This window comes from Agelaius tricolor, unplaced genomic scaffold (assembly GCF_023055355.1).
Source record: "Agelaius tricolor isolate 1412-34295 unplaced genomic scaffold, bAgeTri1.0.p SCAF_16, whole genome shotgun sequence".
Lineage (NCBI taxonomy): Eukaryota > Metazoa > Chordata > Aves > Passeriformes > Icteridae > Agelaius > Agelaius tricolor.
In genome coordinates, this window is record NW_027269276.1 from 6,672,032 (window position 1) to 6,685,947 (window position 13,916).

At 42.0% G+C, this 13,916-nt stretch overlaps 1 protein-coding gene across 8 annotated transcripts in view; it reads left to right on the forward strand.

Moving 5' to 3' along the window:
• Positions 1-13,916, forward strand: part of AKAP13 (A-kinase anchoring protein 13) — a 208,718-nt gene that overhangs the window by 138,373 nt on the left and 56,429 nt on the right. For all 8 annotated transcript variants that reach the window (XM_071441287.1, XM_071441288.1, XM_071441289.1 and 5 more), the window contains 2 exons: positions 7,541-7,622; positions 11,699-11,835. In XM_071441287.1, the coding sequence (XP_071297388.1) occupies positions 7,541-7,622; positions 11,699-11,835 (219 nt within the window). The remainder of the gene's footprint in view (positions 1-7,540; positions 7,623-11,698; positions 11,836-13,916) is intronic.

Below are 13,916 nucleotides of genomic sequence, written 5' to 3' on the forward strand. Positions count from 1 at the left end.
CTTTTAAATGCCTCCAGGGATGGTGACTCAGTCATGACACAGGAAAGAAAATAAGCTGCTGAAAAAGGACAATGAGAACAAGTGGTGAAGAAAGAATTTTATAAATGTTTATAGATGAGATTATATTTGCATTGATTGCATCCATTCTTAGACAGAATTGCAAAAGAACTTTTGGTTCCTACCCATAATTTTGTCATCTGAAGGGCCACTGTCTTGAGACTCAAATTTTCCATGTTTAGATTGAGCCTGAAACGGTGGCTTGTGAAGTTATGAAAAAAATGAACCTCAGCAATTTTGAGGGTTGATGCACACAATTATTTTTGGCTTTAGCATAGTTTCTTCCTCCTCTCCACATATAAAAAAGCAAGAGGCAGCAGGTTACCAGCAGTGTCCCAGTCCCTGCTGGAGGTAGGACTTCATCCTAGGAAGAAATTCCTTTCTGTGAGAGATGTGAGGTCCTGGCACAGCTTGTCCAGAGAAGCTGTGGGATGCCCCATCTCTGGAGGGGTTCAAGACCAGGTTGGATGGTGATTTGAGCAACCAGGGAAAGGTGTTGGATTTGCATCATCTTCAAGGTGCCTTCCACACCCAAACCATTCTATGATTCCATGATTCTGTGTCCTTTACTGGCTGCTGCAGCAATGCAAACTCAATGAACTTGGATCCTGAACTTACTGAATGCAGGGAAGCCTGGGTGATGCAGAAATGACATAAAAATCTGCTGTCATTGTTCCTGCTGGGTTTGCATTGCAGCAGATGAGGGAGAAGTTGTGGGGTGTGTGGGATGTCTGCTTGTCTGAACATTTTGCTGAGCTCTGAGCAGCTACGTGCAGGGTAAAGCGGTCTAAGCCCAAAATGGGAAGTCTCAGTGTGCCTATGTGTGCCTTGGCAGCCCTGGCTCATTTTTATGTTGTGCCTGCTACCACAAATAAAACTACACAGACAGGATACAGAAACCACACTGGCTGGCACCTTGCAGATAGATAGATAGATGGATACATGTGATGTCAGACAGGCATTCAATGGGGATGAACAGGCAGTTGCTTTGCAAAGTTACCAAGTAAGTACTGGGCTTGCTTTGGGAATGGGAGATGAGTAATCACAGCTGGGAAGGTTTTCTAACATTTTTTGCCTGTATCTCCATTTCACCTCTGTATGTGAATGCTGAAGCTGTTAAGGGTAGGCATCAGGAGTAAATTTCTTCACAGCTGGGGCAATGAGGTTTGATTTCAGATGAACTTCCAGCTGAAGATCAGATCATTATTTGTGGAATTAAAACCAGCATTAATAATTAATCAAGGTATCTTGAAGTTAAAAGAACAGCACTATTAATTGTTTTTTCTGCTTCCTGGCTGCTCTGGTATCTTTACTCCAGCAGCAGGGAAGATGCTCTGATTGATCCCTGCCTACCTAAGGCAAAGTGACATCTACAACCTCCTAAGCTAAAAGTAGTCTGTGGAGAAGTCCCTGAATTAACTGGAATTAGGCTTCCTTACATTTTATGTTGAAGTTTTTCTTCTTTATTAGCACATAAGCAAGCTCATTTTTTCTTTGGAGTTTTTCTGGGGGAAGGATATGCCCAGCTGATGGGTATCTGGTGTTCATCAAATTTTGTGGGCCCAGAATGACTAAGCTTTAATCCAACATCTGTCCATGCTGTTCTGGTCATTGAAGGACAGAAGGAGAGATGTGTCTTTAGAATGCTGTAGAAAGTTTTTGAGTTTTTCTGTTTGTGTCTCATGTAGAATTACAACTGGGAGGGCAGCTTAAATGAAATTACTGTGTTTTCACATTACACACATACATGTTTGTAGGAATTTTGCTCCCATATTAGCTAAGAGATGGGTTTTTTTGGGAAAGAAAATGCTGTTATTTTTGAAGCTTAATTAAAGTCTGTTGACTTTTAGTTTTGCTGGTGGAGGACATTTCAATGCCAAGGGCTGGAAAACGTTCTTGGGGCACACGTTCCTTTTCCCTGCTGGGACATTGCTGGGGGATAAATGCACTCTAGGAATTTAGTGTTGCTCTTGCACCATAAAGAGCTAATTTATTCACTCATGTACCATGTCCTGTGCTTGTAGGAGCCTTTTTTGGTGAAATCCTTTAATATAGTTTCCTATAACACTGCTGGCTTGTTACTATGAGAAAGGTCAGTTTGGACCTCCTTGAAAATATGTCCTGATATGGTGTCACCAGCTCTGTAAAGATAAAAGACTCAGTGTAGCATATTCACAGTGCTAGAAGAAAAAAAATCTCCATAGAAATGCAAGTCTTGTCCCTTTTGGCATACATTTGAGAATGTCTTTGGGTTCTGCATCCACCTGTTAATATCATCCCACAAAGCTAAGAAAATACACAGGGAGATTACCATAATAATTTAAATAAAAAATAAATGTGGGACTTGCAAGCAAATTGATATGTCTGCTCTTAATATTGTCTGGCAAGATGATTGCCAAAGCAGTGATTGTTGCTCTTGATGTGAGTTTTGTGTGTATGGAGTCTTTCTGCAGCAACAGATGTTGAAGGAAAACAGTGGAAATTCCTTCCCCAGATGCCCCATCCTTCATGCTCCTGTTCAGACGGTTTTGGAGGATCTTGAAAGGTGGTTCTTGTGAAGGGGGTAAATCAACTGTTGCTTTAGTTTCTAGTGCAGGAATTGCAGGCAACTGGATAATTTCATTGTAAATGGAACTGTAAAGTTAAAAGCTGCTCAGCATAAACATTGAACTCCAGTTATGTGTACAAATTTCTTTAATCCTATACGAAATTTTCAGGAACAGGAAATTCCTAGAAAATAATCAAAATATGCATAGAAGTTTTAAAAAAAATCATTGTATAATTTCTGCTTATGAAACAAATTAATTATAATTCAATTTGAAGTATTGCTTTTTTTCTACTACTTTTATTCTACAATGGATATTAAAATGGGTATTACTCAGTGTGGTGCACAATTACTTAATGATACACTAAGCAAGCTACAATTACTCTCCTAAATATTTTCCTATGTGCAGTAGTATCTGGTTTTAGCTGCAAGGTAGATCATAGTCTGGAAGCTGGGGAAAATAAAAGGAGAAAAATGGAAACTTGTACATTTAGGACAAAGTTAAAATAATATGGAGGGAAGATGAATCTCCAGGGATCTGCTAGGAAATGAAAGTTAAAGTCATCTGGTTCCTTGTGCTCTGGAGATGTTGATTTATGTCACGACCAGTGAGGTTGACAAGTGCAAACTTTTGCAATAGCAAAAGATTTCCTGGAAGGTCAGTGCGTTCTCTTTATTGTGAAATGGAAGGCAAGAAGAGTTAAAATAAAACCAGAGGGAGAGAAAAAGGACTTTTCCATGCTGGAGATAGGAGCCAGGTAGTCCCTGGCCTGTTCCTAGTGAGCCTCCAGCACATGGCTCTGCCCTGGATATTGTTGGAATGTCTTTGAGAAGGAGGTCCTGAGCCTGGTTTTATGGATTAGATAATTCCTTGTCCAAGACCAAGGGGAGAGGAAGGAAGAGCCTGGGAGTGGAGTCTGATGTCACTCACAGTTCCTGTAGGACAGAGGATGCCTCAGCTTGGGGTGTCTCATAGTGTCCAGTGCTGTCCTTTTCTTATGCATTAAATCACATCAAGTTTCAAGTTCAGGGTCTGCAGGAAGAGTCAGGAAATACCTGTGTGTGCCCAGAAAGAGCAATGGAACCATCTGGCTCCAGCTGGTGTCCTAAAGGCATCGTTGAAAATTTAGCCCGCTGGAGTTTCACAGGCAAACAGAAAATCCTGCAGGATTCAGTTTTTGGTGCCTGGGGATGTGCTTCCATGATTCATTCTGTGTCTGAGCTGCAGATAAACACATTCAGGCTTCTGTATGGAAAAATAGCTGGTTTTCTCCTGGCATTTCTTCAAGGGCTGTGTATTGAGACTCTGTTCCCAGAGCCTGTTTCATATTCTCTCTGCCACTGGAACAGCACTGCACCCTCTGCTCCTGCTGCAAAGACTTGGGATGCCTGGAATCAATGAGCTATAATCAGTGTGGGCAAGCAAGAAAGTGTGGGGCTTTTATCATCTTCTGTGGCCACCAGCCTGTGGTCCTCTTGTTGGGCTTCTCTCAGCAAAACAAGAAACTGGGGGAAAAAGAGAGGAATTTTCTCACATGCAATGCGCACGTGTCTGCAAAATCCCAAGACGGCCTCATTTCAAATTTCTCCATACTGGTACATTCCCCAGCTCCTGATGCTCAGGTGCTTTTATAAAGACAATTTCCTCTCCACCTCTCACTGTCTGTAAATACAAGCAGAATTCAGGTGTTGAGGAGGGATCCCAGTACTCAGTGTTGGGCTGTGGATAGTGGGGTTTGTGTTTTGAGTATCTATGGACCACCCAGTTCCCTGAGAGCATGCAGTAAACCTCCCTCAAAGCCTGTCTGGGCTCATTTTGGCCTAGGGAATATTGTATATAGTAGTGGTTTCCTTTGTTTTTGTTTTGATGGTGATTATTATTTTTCCTGAATTAGGGCTACTGAGATAAATATTTAATTTCTAATGTTTTATTTTGTACATAATCAAGTATATCTGAAGAAGCACCTTAAACCTCAGTGTTACTCTCTCATTACTTTTTTAATAGAGAAAAGCAGACATTTTCAATACTTGGCAAAGCCACAGGGCTGAGGAGAGAGCTGGCTGGGAAATTGGAAAAATGCTCAAATCTTTTTTGAAAAAATGCCAATGTCTATAATGCATTTTCAGTGAATGACTCAATTGGTTCTATTAAAGGAAAAATATATAATGTTAATTCAGCCTAATATGGCTTATTCAACAGACAACTTGAACCTCTTCCTATTTTGCTTTCTTACTGCTAATTATTGAATGGGATGTTTAATTATTCATTTCTAGTAGTGGATAGCAGTATAAATCAGGAGCAGTTCCTTTGATTTTGATGGTGATTTGTTTAAAATTAAGAAGGGTCAGACTCTTCTTAAGGGGGAAGGAAGGAGGTGCAAGTCAGTTAGAAGGAGACAGAATTTGATTTTGTATCAGAAACAGGTCATTCCTTTATTTGTGTGGACTTGAGAACATTTGCATTTTTCCTTCTATGTGTGTTCAGCCTCAACCTCTAGATATAATAAAATATAGGAAGGTGTGGTGCAAATTTATTCTGCTTTGTCTGGAGAGAAAAGAATAACAGCATGGTATTTATTGACTTTACAGTCATCACGTGGTATTTATTGACTTTACAGGACTTTTAAGACTAAAACAAAAATAAATTCTGTGGTTAAGTTTAGATGCTAAGGTTAGATGCCACACAGCCTTTCTGAGAACAGGGAGTGTCCATTGTTGAAAGAATCAGAACATGACCCACTGTCCATGCAACAGTTAAAATGCAACATCCTTGTGTTACTTTGGAAAGCAAAAAACACATTGTTCTGAAGTTTTGCTTACAAATCCTTTTTCAGATTTAAGATTGCTTCTCTTTTCCTCACTGCCTCTCATTTAATATGGATGTATTGTATGTAAAAGGGAGAAAATGGATACACAGGTTGTGTGTGGAGCAGAAGTGCAGGGAAGACTGGGATCTTAGATGTGTGTACATAAAGGGGTGTGATGGGGTCTTGAGTGAATTATCTGTATAATGCAGTCAGGGAGTAAGACCTACAAAGTGCTACATCATCCCTAGGAAAAATAGCCTGCAAAATTCCATGGAGGTGGGAGGGACATCCAGGTGGGTGGGACATGCGCTGAGGTCACCCCGAGACCTGACTCTGGTAGAGCTCAACATCTCCTTCACCTCTCCTGGGAAACTCCTGCTCATTTTCCCCCTCTCAGAACTTCTCTGTTCCTTCCCTGTCTCTGTCAGCAAGAGCTGCTGACCAGGGAAGGTCATGGCATCCCCTCCACTGGAGGATTTTAAGGGCACAGAGTTGGATTAGGACCTCTGAGACAGTAATGGAGCCTAACTTGGCGCAGCAGGCAGGGACTAGCTGAGCTGTCAAAGGCCCTCCCAACCCCATTTTGTCATCGCACAAGTATGGAGGAGGACAAAGCCTGAGGAAGAAGAATGTGCTGTAGCAAGGAGCTGCCAGGTGTGGGGGAGTGCAGGGTTGCCTGTGTGGTGTGGAGAGCAGGAGGTGCTGGCAGGAGCCCCTCGGGTGACAGGCAGGGGACGCAGCCAGAGCGGGGAGGAGCCAGCCAAGGACTGCAGTAACACATTCCATGATCTCAGGGAGAGAGGAAACAAGGACGTGGGTCATTCGTCAAAGCAGCACGTCAAGTCAAGGGTAGGAGAGGCTTGGTTTTAATTTATTTTAGAAAATAAATAATAAGAAGGCAAAACCAGTGCATATCATAGCATAGGAGGAAGGAGAACGTTGAGGGGATGGGAATACATCAAGGGGATGCAAAAATAGAGCAGGATCATGGAGGAGATTTGAACATAGGTCAGGCACTAAAAGTAAATAGTAAAACTTTGCTATTTGAAAGGTAGGAAAGGAAGTTATTTCAGGAGATAAAAGGAAAGCCAGAGAGAGGGTAGGTGAAATACTTGACATATAAAATCAGGCTGAGTTATCCATTTCAGTAGCTTTCTTTTAGCTGCATGTGAGATCCTGTGTGTTGAGACAGGTCAGGAGGGGAAGTAACTTCTGGGTTTTGTGGTGTGGGACAGGTGAGATTTGCATGCATTTGACAGTAAGGAAAGGCATTTGGCCCAAAGAAATGGCAGAGACAGTAAAAGGGCTTCCAGAGTCTGCCAGCTGCAGACAAAAGTGATTGGAAGTGAATATTGGATGAGCCAAGGATTGTGGATAGTCCAGCAGACTTCTGAGTCAAAATGTTGGACAGCACAACCCAAGTGAGGAAGATGAAAGCACAGGCAGAGGGAGGAGGAGGCTGAGAACAGATCAGTCATCCTTGCTGAAAGACTGGGAGTCATGGAAAGGGTGAAGGACGGGGTGAGGTGATAAGGGCTGATGTTGAAATAAACCATGTGATGTGTCTTAGTGTTAAAATGGGCGTTTCTATCATCGTCATTTCAGTTAATGCAGGCCCAAAGTGCTTCTGGTTCTCACCATGACTTGGGCACTTCCCAAGCCCTCTATTCCACATCACCAGAGCACTTTGCTATCTCTGAGCTAATTATCTGTACAGCAGTATGGGTGGTAAGGAATTTCTATTCTGTAGGTAGTGAACTGAGGCATAAAGCAGAAGAATATATCCCTGCAGTCCCACTACAAGTGGAGGTGGGACTTGAAGCCAAGGTTATCCAGTTCTCTACTAGTAGCTTAAACACTGACTCATCCTCCCTCTGATCTCCTTCCTTGAGCAGGAGCCACCTTCAAATCAAACTTTCCATGGAGAAATAAAGGGTTTTGGCATATTCTAATGGTTTGTTTAGCGATGCAGAAATAAAATCATATGTTACTTTTGACATTTTTATTATTGGGAAAAAATTAAGCCATAACTCTGTATCTGCTGGTTGATGCAGAGGGATATTGGAGAAGAGACTAACAGGGGTGCTGGTGAGAGTGGCCTTTCTCTGATGTGCTGTGATGTGTTTTGCAGATAAACCGTGGGAGCTGGTGTCCACTGGAGCCATGTCCTGACCCCTCCCTGCTGGAGCGCAAGCGCACGCGGGAGTCTCCAGGTGAGCCACACCAGCAGCCCTCCTCCAAACCTTTTCTATCCTCCTTTTCTCCCTGTCCTCCTCACCTTTTCTGTCCTCCTTTTCTCCCTGCCCTCCTCCTCACCTTTTCTATCCTCCTTTTCTCCCTGTCCTCACCTTTTCTATCCTTCCTTTCTCCCTGTCCTCCTCACCTTTTCTATCCTTCCTTTCTCCCTGTCCTCCTCACCTTTTCTATCCTTCCTTTCTCCCTGTCCTCCTCACCTTTTCTATCTCTCCTTTTCTCTCAGTCCTCCTCACCTTTTCTATCCTCCTTTTCTCCCTGTCCTCCTCACCTTTTCTATCCCTCCTTTTCTCCCTGTCCTCCTCCTCACCTTTTCTATCCTCCTTTTCTCCCTGTCCTCCTCACCTTTTCTATCCTCCTTTTCTCTCTGTCCTCCTCACCTTTTCTACCCCTCCTTTTCCCCCTGTTTTTGACATCTTGGCCTGGATGGGGAAAACACATAAATTAAAGAAACTGTGTAATGACTATGCTGTGAGTCACTGTTAGCACATGGCTGCAGCACTTGACTAGCAGGGAGCAGTGTAGTGTGTCACCATCTCAAATAACTCTGCATTTTAAGTGCTTCAGTATTTTGATTTTTCCCCCTCCTTTTCTTTTTCTAAATAAACTTAAAGATGTTGCAAGCAGCACACAGACATGATTTCTAGCTAAAAGAATAATTTCATAAAAGAAAAAAGCCAGAAATTTGAACTCCTAAAACCACAGTTAAACCCAAATGAGTGGCTTGAGATTTTTTTACTTTTTTTTTCCCCCTGCTCTGAAAGTTGCCATGATTCCAAGCTCAGGAAGCAGGAAGGCTGTTCAGAGCCATGGTTCCCACACCCTGCCCACCAGCTGTGCCAAGCTCCCATCCCAGCCCTGCGTGCTGGCTGGTGCTTTCTGGCTCTTCCACTGGGACAGAAAATCTAGTCTGGGCAAGCTTCAAAGAAGGGTTGGTGTCCAAGATAAGAAAAAAAGCATTTCCTTTCACTGGATTATGCGTGTTTGAAACAAATAGAGTAATTTATCAGGGCCCTGAATAGGGACTTTGCTTAGGCTGCTCATGGAGAGGAGGCTTCTTGACCTGCTGTCCTTATGAGCCGTGGTCTCACTCAAATCTCCTTCAATTTATCTGAGACTTGAAAGAAAATGACCGAGTGTCAGTGTGAAATTTAAACTCAGTCTTTCAGGCTGTAGGCTAAGAAGGGATAGTGTGGGTTAGTGATAAGTACTTTTTTATTAAAAACAAAAATACAGAAATAGCGACCTTTTTTAGAAAAATCATTAACAGCAATAGCTGTTTCAGGAGTGTATTTACAGGAGAACCTGTGGTAATGCTATGTCTCTTCTTTACCAATTGTATCTATGAATCCTTTGCCTCTTGGTACTGTATTTTTATGCTTCAGGCAACAGATACTGCAAACCATTTGTCTGCTAAACTACATGGACTCATTTGAGTTGCTAAATATATAATCACATATTCCTATGGATCACTATCAGTTGCACATCTATTAATTATCTAATGCAATATTACACTATAGAAACATAATACTAACTATGTAATTAGGTAGCTGTATCTACAAATTTATATTAAAAATTACAGTAATACATGTCTGTAATACATGTATAAAGAGATAGTTTTTTAAGTAAATGTGCTCTCCAGATGGACTGAAGCAGCAGAAGGATCTCAGGTTATGCAGGTTCTGGCCTTTCTAGAAATAATTTTGTTACTGCACAGGCATCCTCCTGCTGCTCTGTGGTGCTGGGCAGTGTAGAGAGGGCAAGAAAAATCTGGCAATACTTAACAGCAATAAAACCACGAGCTGCCAAAGTGGCTAACTTAAAAATACAGTACTTGATAAGGAATTAGACCTTTTAATCTACTGAAATGACTTTAACGGACAGAGACTTCAGATCTTAGAAGGTAACTCCAGAAATTGGAGCTTCTCATTTTCTGTCTATGTTTTTGAAATTAGGTGTGCAGAGGAGTGTAGCAGATACATAGTTATCAGCATGGAATTGAAGGGCTCAGCCCTGGCTTGGAAGACTCAAGAGTTTGGAAAATGTACAGAAGATATTGCTTGGAAATGTTCTTCCTAGAGCTTTTTTCTCTGTATTTTTCTTTGCCTTTATATTATGCACAGAAGTGTTGCCAAGGGTGTGAGACACAGAGCCTGGCTTTGTGCAGCGTCTGTGCAATTAAAAACAAACCCAGCAAACGGAGAAAAGGGGAGGGAGAAAATGGAGAAAATATGCACACCTCCAACCAAAAGTAAATGAGAGTGTAGGGAAGAGAGGGCTTGGGAATGAATTTCTCTGCACAAATGAGCTGAGGTATGTGGAGGGGTCCCTATCACTGTGCTCCTCATCCTTCTTCCTCTCTGCTTCATCTCCTCCTCATGGGAGCTTTGCTGCCTCTCATGCTTTATCCTCAGGCTGAGGTATCCATCCACATCTGAGCTGTCCCCACTGATTTTCCAGTGGAACGTGGCTGGAGCCCCTTTGTTTTTCAGTCTGGGCTGTGGACATGCTGTGCTGGCTGCCAGCTGGATGAACAGCACCTGGCCCATGTCCCCACAGCCGCTCCGTCTCTTCTTTCCCTTCATTCTCCCCCTCTTCTCTCCCCTCCCTTCTCCCCCTCGGTGATGGAAAAGCAGTTCAGATTTTCCAGGTTTACTGAAAGGGGAACAGGAGCAGCTGCAGCATCCAATAAGTGCTTTTCCAACTCTCCACAGTGTGGAAATTCCTCTACGGGGTAATGGGGTTTCTGACTGGCTTCAACTCCCCCTGCCCTAAATGGAGTCATCCCCACCACTATCAAAGTAATTCTGTTTTCTCCAGAAGTGGAGTCACTGCCATCACTTGGGATGTGGCCAAGGTGTTCCATAGCTGTTGTCAGGCACAGATTGAGGATGGGGAAGGCAAAGAGGTGACCTTAAGCTACCAAACCTGTCGTCCTTTCAGTGATGTTTAAGCTTGATGTCACCAAGGATGGAGTTAGTGAGGTATAATTTAAGACTGAACTAATATTTTATTGCCCTGGTTCCTCTCCAGACAGCTGAGCACATTTTGGATCTGTTTAGTTAGAGGAGGTGCAAAATAACACCTTTCTTAAAAAAAAAACCAAACACCAAATTAACCAATAAATACAAAAATATTTTTTGAACTGGGAAATTTGAGTGTTCAATTTTTGCCAAAATTATAATTTATACTTTTGCCTGAAGGGTGAACAAATAAAATATGTACAGGGATTTCTTAGGCAAATACATGTCTGTTAAAGGTTTTGGAAAGAGGGCTTTTGCAGGGGCTGCAGTCTAGTTCTGTACTCCTGATTAACCCAGTGCAGACAGCTGGAAGCACTTGAGAAAAAAAGAGATGCAACATGCTTATATTTCAATGTCAGGAGTTACAAAAGCTGAGAGGTTTTTAAAAAAAATCACTTTATTTTTGAATCTTGAAAAAGTAAAGCTTGTAATGGAATTCACACTAGTGCTTTTTCAGTAAAGAGTGTAGAAGAAGAAATTAAATAATTGTCCAAATATGCACTAAAAGCACCTTGGCATTTAGAGGGAATTGATTCTTTGAGAAGGCAAGCAAATATTGACAAGTTATATTTTTATATTTATTGAATATGAATCTAATTTTGCATTTGTTGAAATCAGTAGGAAACATCCCACATGCACTGTTATGGGATACCTCATATGTAGTATATTTATCAGCACCTCAAGCTACAAGTGTTTTCAGCTGTTTCATGCAGATTTCAGTTTGCACCATGTACTTCAATGATGCATTTAAAAAAGAGTTTTAAACTCTGGAATAAAATATTTGAGAATTCACAGGCAGTTTTGAGAGGTGAACAAATGTATATGCTTTATTTTTAAAGCTGTGTGTTTTAAATCCTGGAATCCACTGAGAGAATGGGAGTCTGATGGTTTTACCAGTACTGAATCCAGGAGTAGAAATGCAAGTTACAGATATTTTTAATGACCACCAAAATAAATGTGTGGATGCTGCAGAAAGCCTCAGGTTGTGACTCTTTGTACTTTTGCTCCTGCAGAATGTGAGAACTTCTTGGAGGATGGGCTGAGCAGTGTCTGTGCCTCGTCACAGGGTGCTCTTAAAAGAGAGTCTGGGAGTGAGTCTGACCTTTTCCCCTTGCCTGGTGATGGGATGGAAGACCTTGTCTTTGGGAAGGTAAGAAAGCCTGGCTGGGATATGGTTAAAAAAGCCCCTGATAAACCCATGCAGCACACACAGATCATCTTGGTTTCTATGGTGAGTTGGAAAGCTGGAAGTGATTATCCTGGAACCAAATAGATGGGAAGGATCCGGTCTCCTCCTTGGATGCAGCAGCATGAGGGATGTATTTACTTGCAGCAGAATTCCAAAAGCTGTGCAGCCCCCAGTGGTTAAAAAAATGGAAGTAATTTTGTCTGTCCAAAAGTAAATCAGGCACCAGAGAAAGAGTTGAAAAGGTGGATTTTCATGCAAGGTCATTAGGGATTGCACAGACGATATGAAATCCATCTTTAACTCATGTAACAAAGAGCTTTTCTCCAGTAAACCGTGACCTCTGTGCTGATACCTTCAGATTTATATGCTGTAATTCTCAGAGGAACCAGTGTTTTTCTGTAAATTCAGTGTCATAGGAAGGAAACACTCATTCTAAATACTTCAGGCCAATTCCAGGGAATAGTTTTGTTGCCTAGGCGACATGCCTCTAATGCCTGTTTACGTGCAAGTAGAATGAAAGTGTTTTCAAGTTTGCTTAAAATCAACAACAGAAGTCATTGCTAACCTTAGTCATCCCTGTACCCTTTGTGTTGCTGAGGAGTGGGAGAGACCTGAGAGGCAGAGCTGAGCAGAGGTTGTGCCTCCCTTTGGCATCACTCCTTTGCATCTACGTCAGAGCAGTCTGAATTTGTTCAGGGGGTCGTTAGGTTTTTTCTCTTGAAGAATTGTCTTGCTGGTAATTTGTACTCTTCTTGGCATAAGCAGATGATGAAAAAGCAACCAGAAAGACTAAAGTGATGTAGAATCAAAAGGGATGTGACCCTTCTTTAGAGCAGCCATGATTGTGGTCTCCATGAAATCCCACTCTTTGGTTCAGCTGCAGCTCACAGGTTTGGGCAGGCACAGCTCCTGCTCTGAAAAACATAACTCTCAGAGTGGCTTTCACACTGGCTTTCTGAGAAATGTATTGATTGAAACAGAGTTCTGTTTGCTGAAATCAAATCAGTTGCTGGTGAATATTTTCCAGCAGGATGGGAAACACCACAGCCCAGGCTCAGTGATCTCATGAGCTATAAATGAACAGTAAAGTCATCCTTCATGCACGTGGTAGGGCACAGAGCTCACCAGCCTCGCCCTTTCCCATCCTGCTGTCAGAAGGATCTGGGGCCCTAGGCTGTCAGAGGACAAGGCTGTTTGGCAGAGCAGGCTGTCTTCAGTTCCCTTGTGTAGAGTGTCACAGGCTGTGACAGGCAGCTGCCATTTGAGCCTGATTTAATGCTTGTATGGGAAAGTGTGGGAGAAGAGCGCAGTGGGAGCACAGCAAATTTTGTGTTATACAGAATTCTAGCTTTTCCCCTTTCTTATGTGGAAAGTTTCCTTCTTCAAACAGGAGAAAGAAAGACTTAAATGTAACCAGAGTAGGTAGTGCAGTGCAGCAGGGATGCCATAGGGAAGGGAGGAGGTGGTGGGCAAAGCAGGTCTTCAATTGCCAGTGGAGAGAGGGCAGAGGCAGGAATTCTTTTCTTTGTAGAAGGGGAATTCCTTAATTTGGTAGCCTTTGCACTGTTCTCATTTTACAGTGGGTTGCAGACTTTGTCTTCAAATGGCTTCAAAAGGTTCCTGAGTTGAGTTTAGGAACAACCTCAGTTGCTTTGTCTTTGTTTTCCTGACCAATCTGTTTCCTTGTCTCCTTTCTCAGGATTTATCTGAGTATTTTTTCTACAGTCAAAGTTATTTCTAAAGGACCAGAAAAACTAATTTAGAATTGTGAGCTTGTTCCTTAATTAAATCTTTTTTGGTTTTACAGAACTGAATCCAGGGGTAGGAATGCAAATTATAGATATTTTTAATGACCACCAAAATAAATGGTGGCTATAATCTTTTGTCCAAAAAATAGTGTAAGATGCTTGTCGTGGCTGTAGTTGATTATTTCAAAACCTGTGAAATAGTTTCTGTATCAAATTGAGAAGAGACCAAATATATTTATGAACAAAAAGAGGATCTCAAACCTTTCAGTGTCATGGTGATTATTGTTATTACTA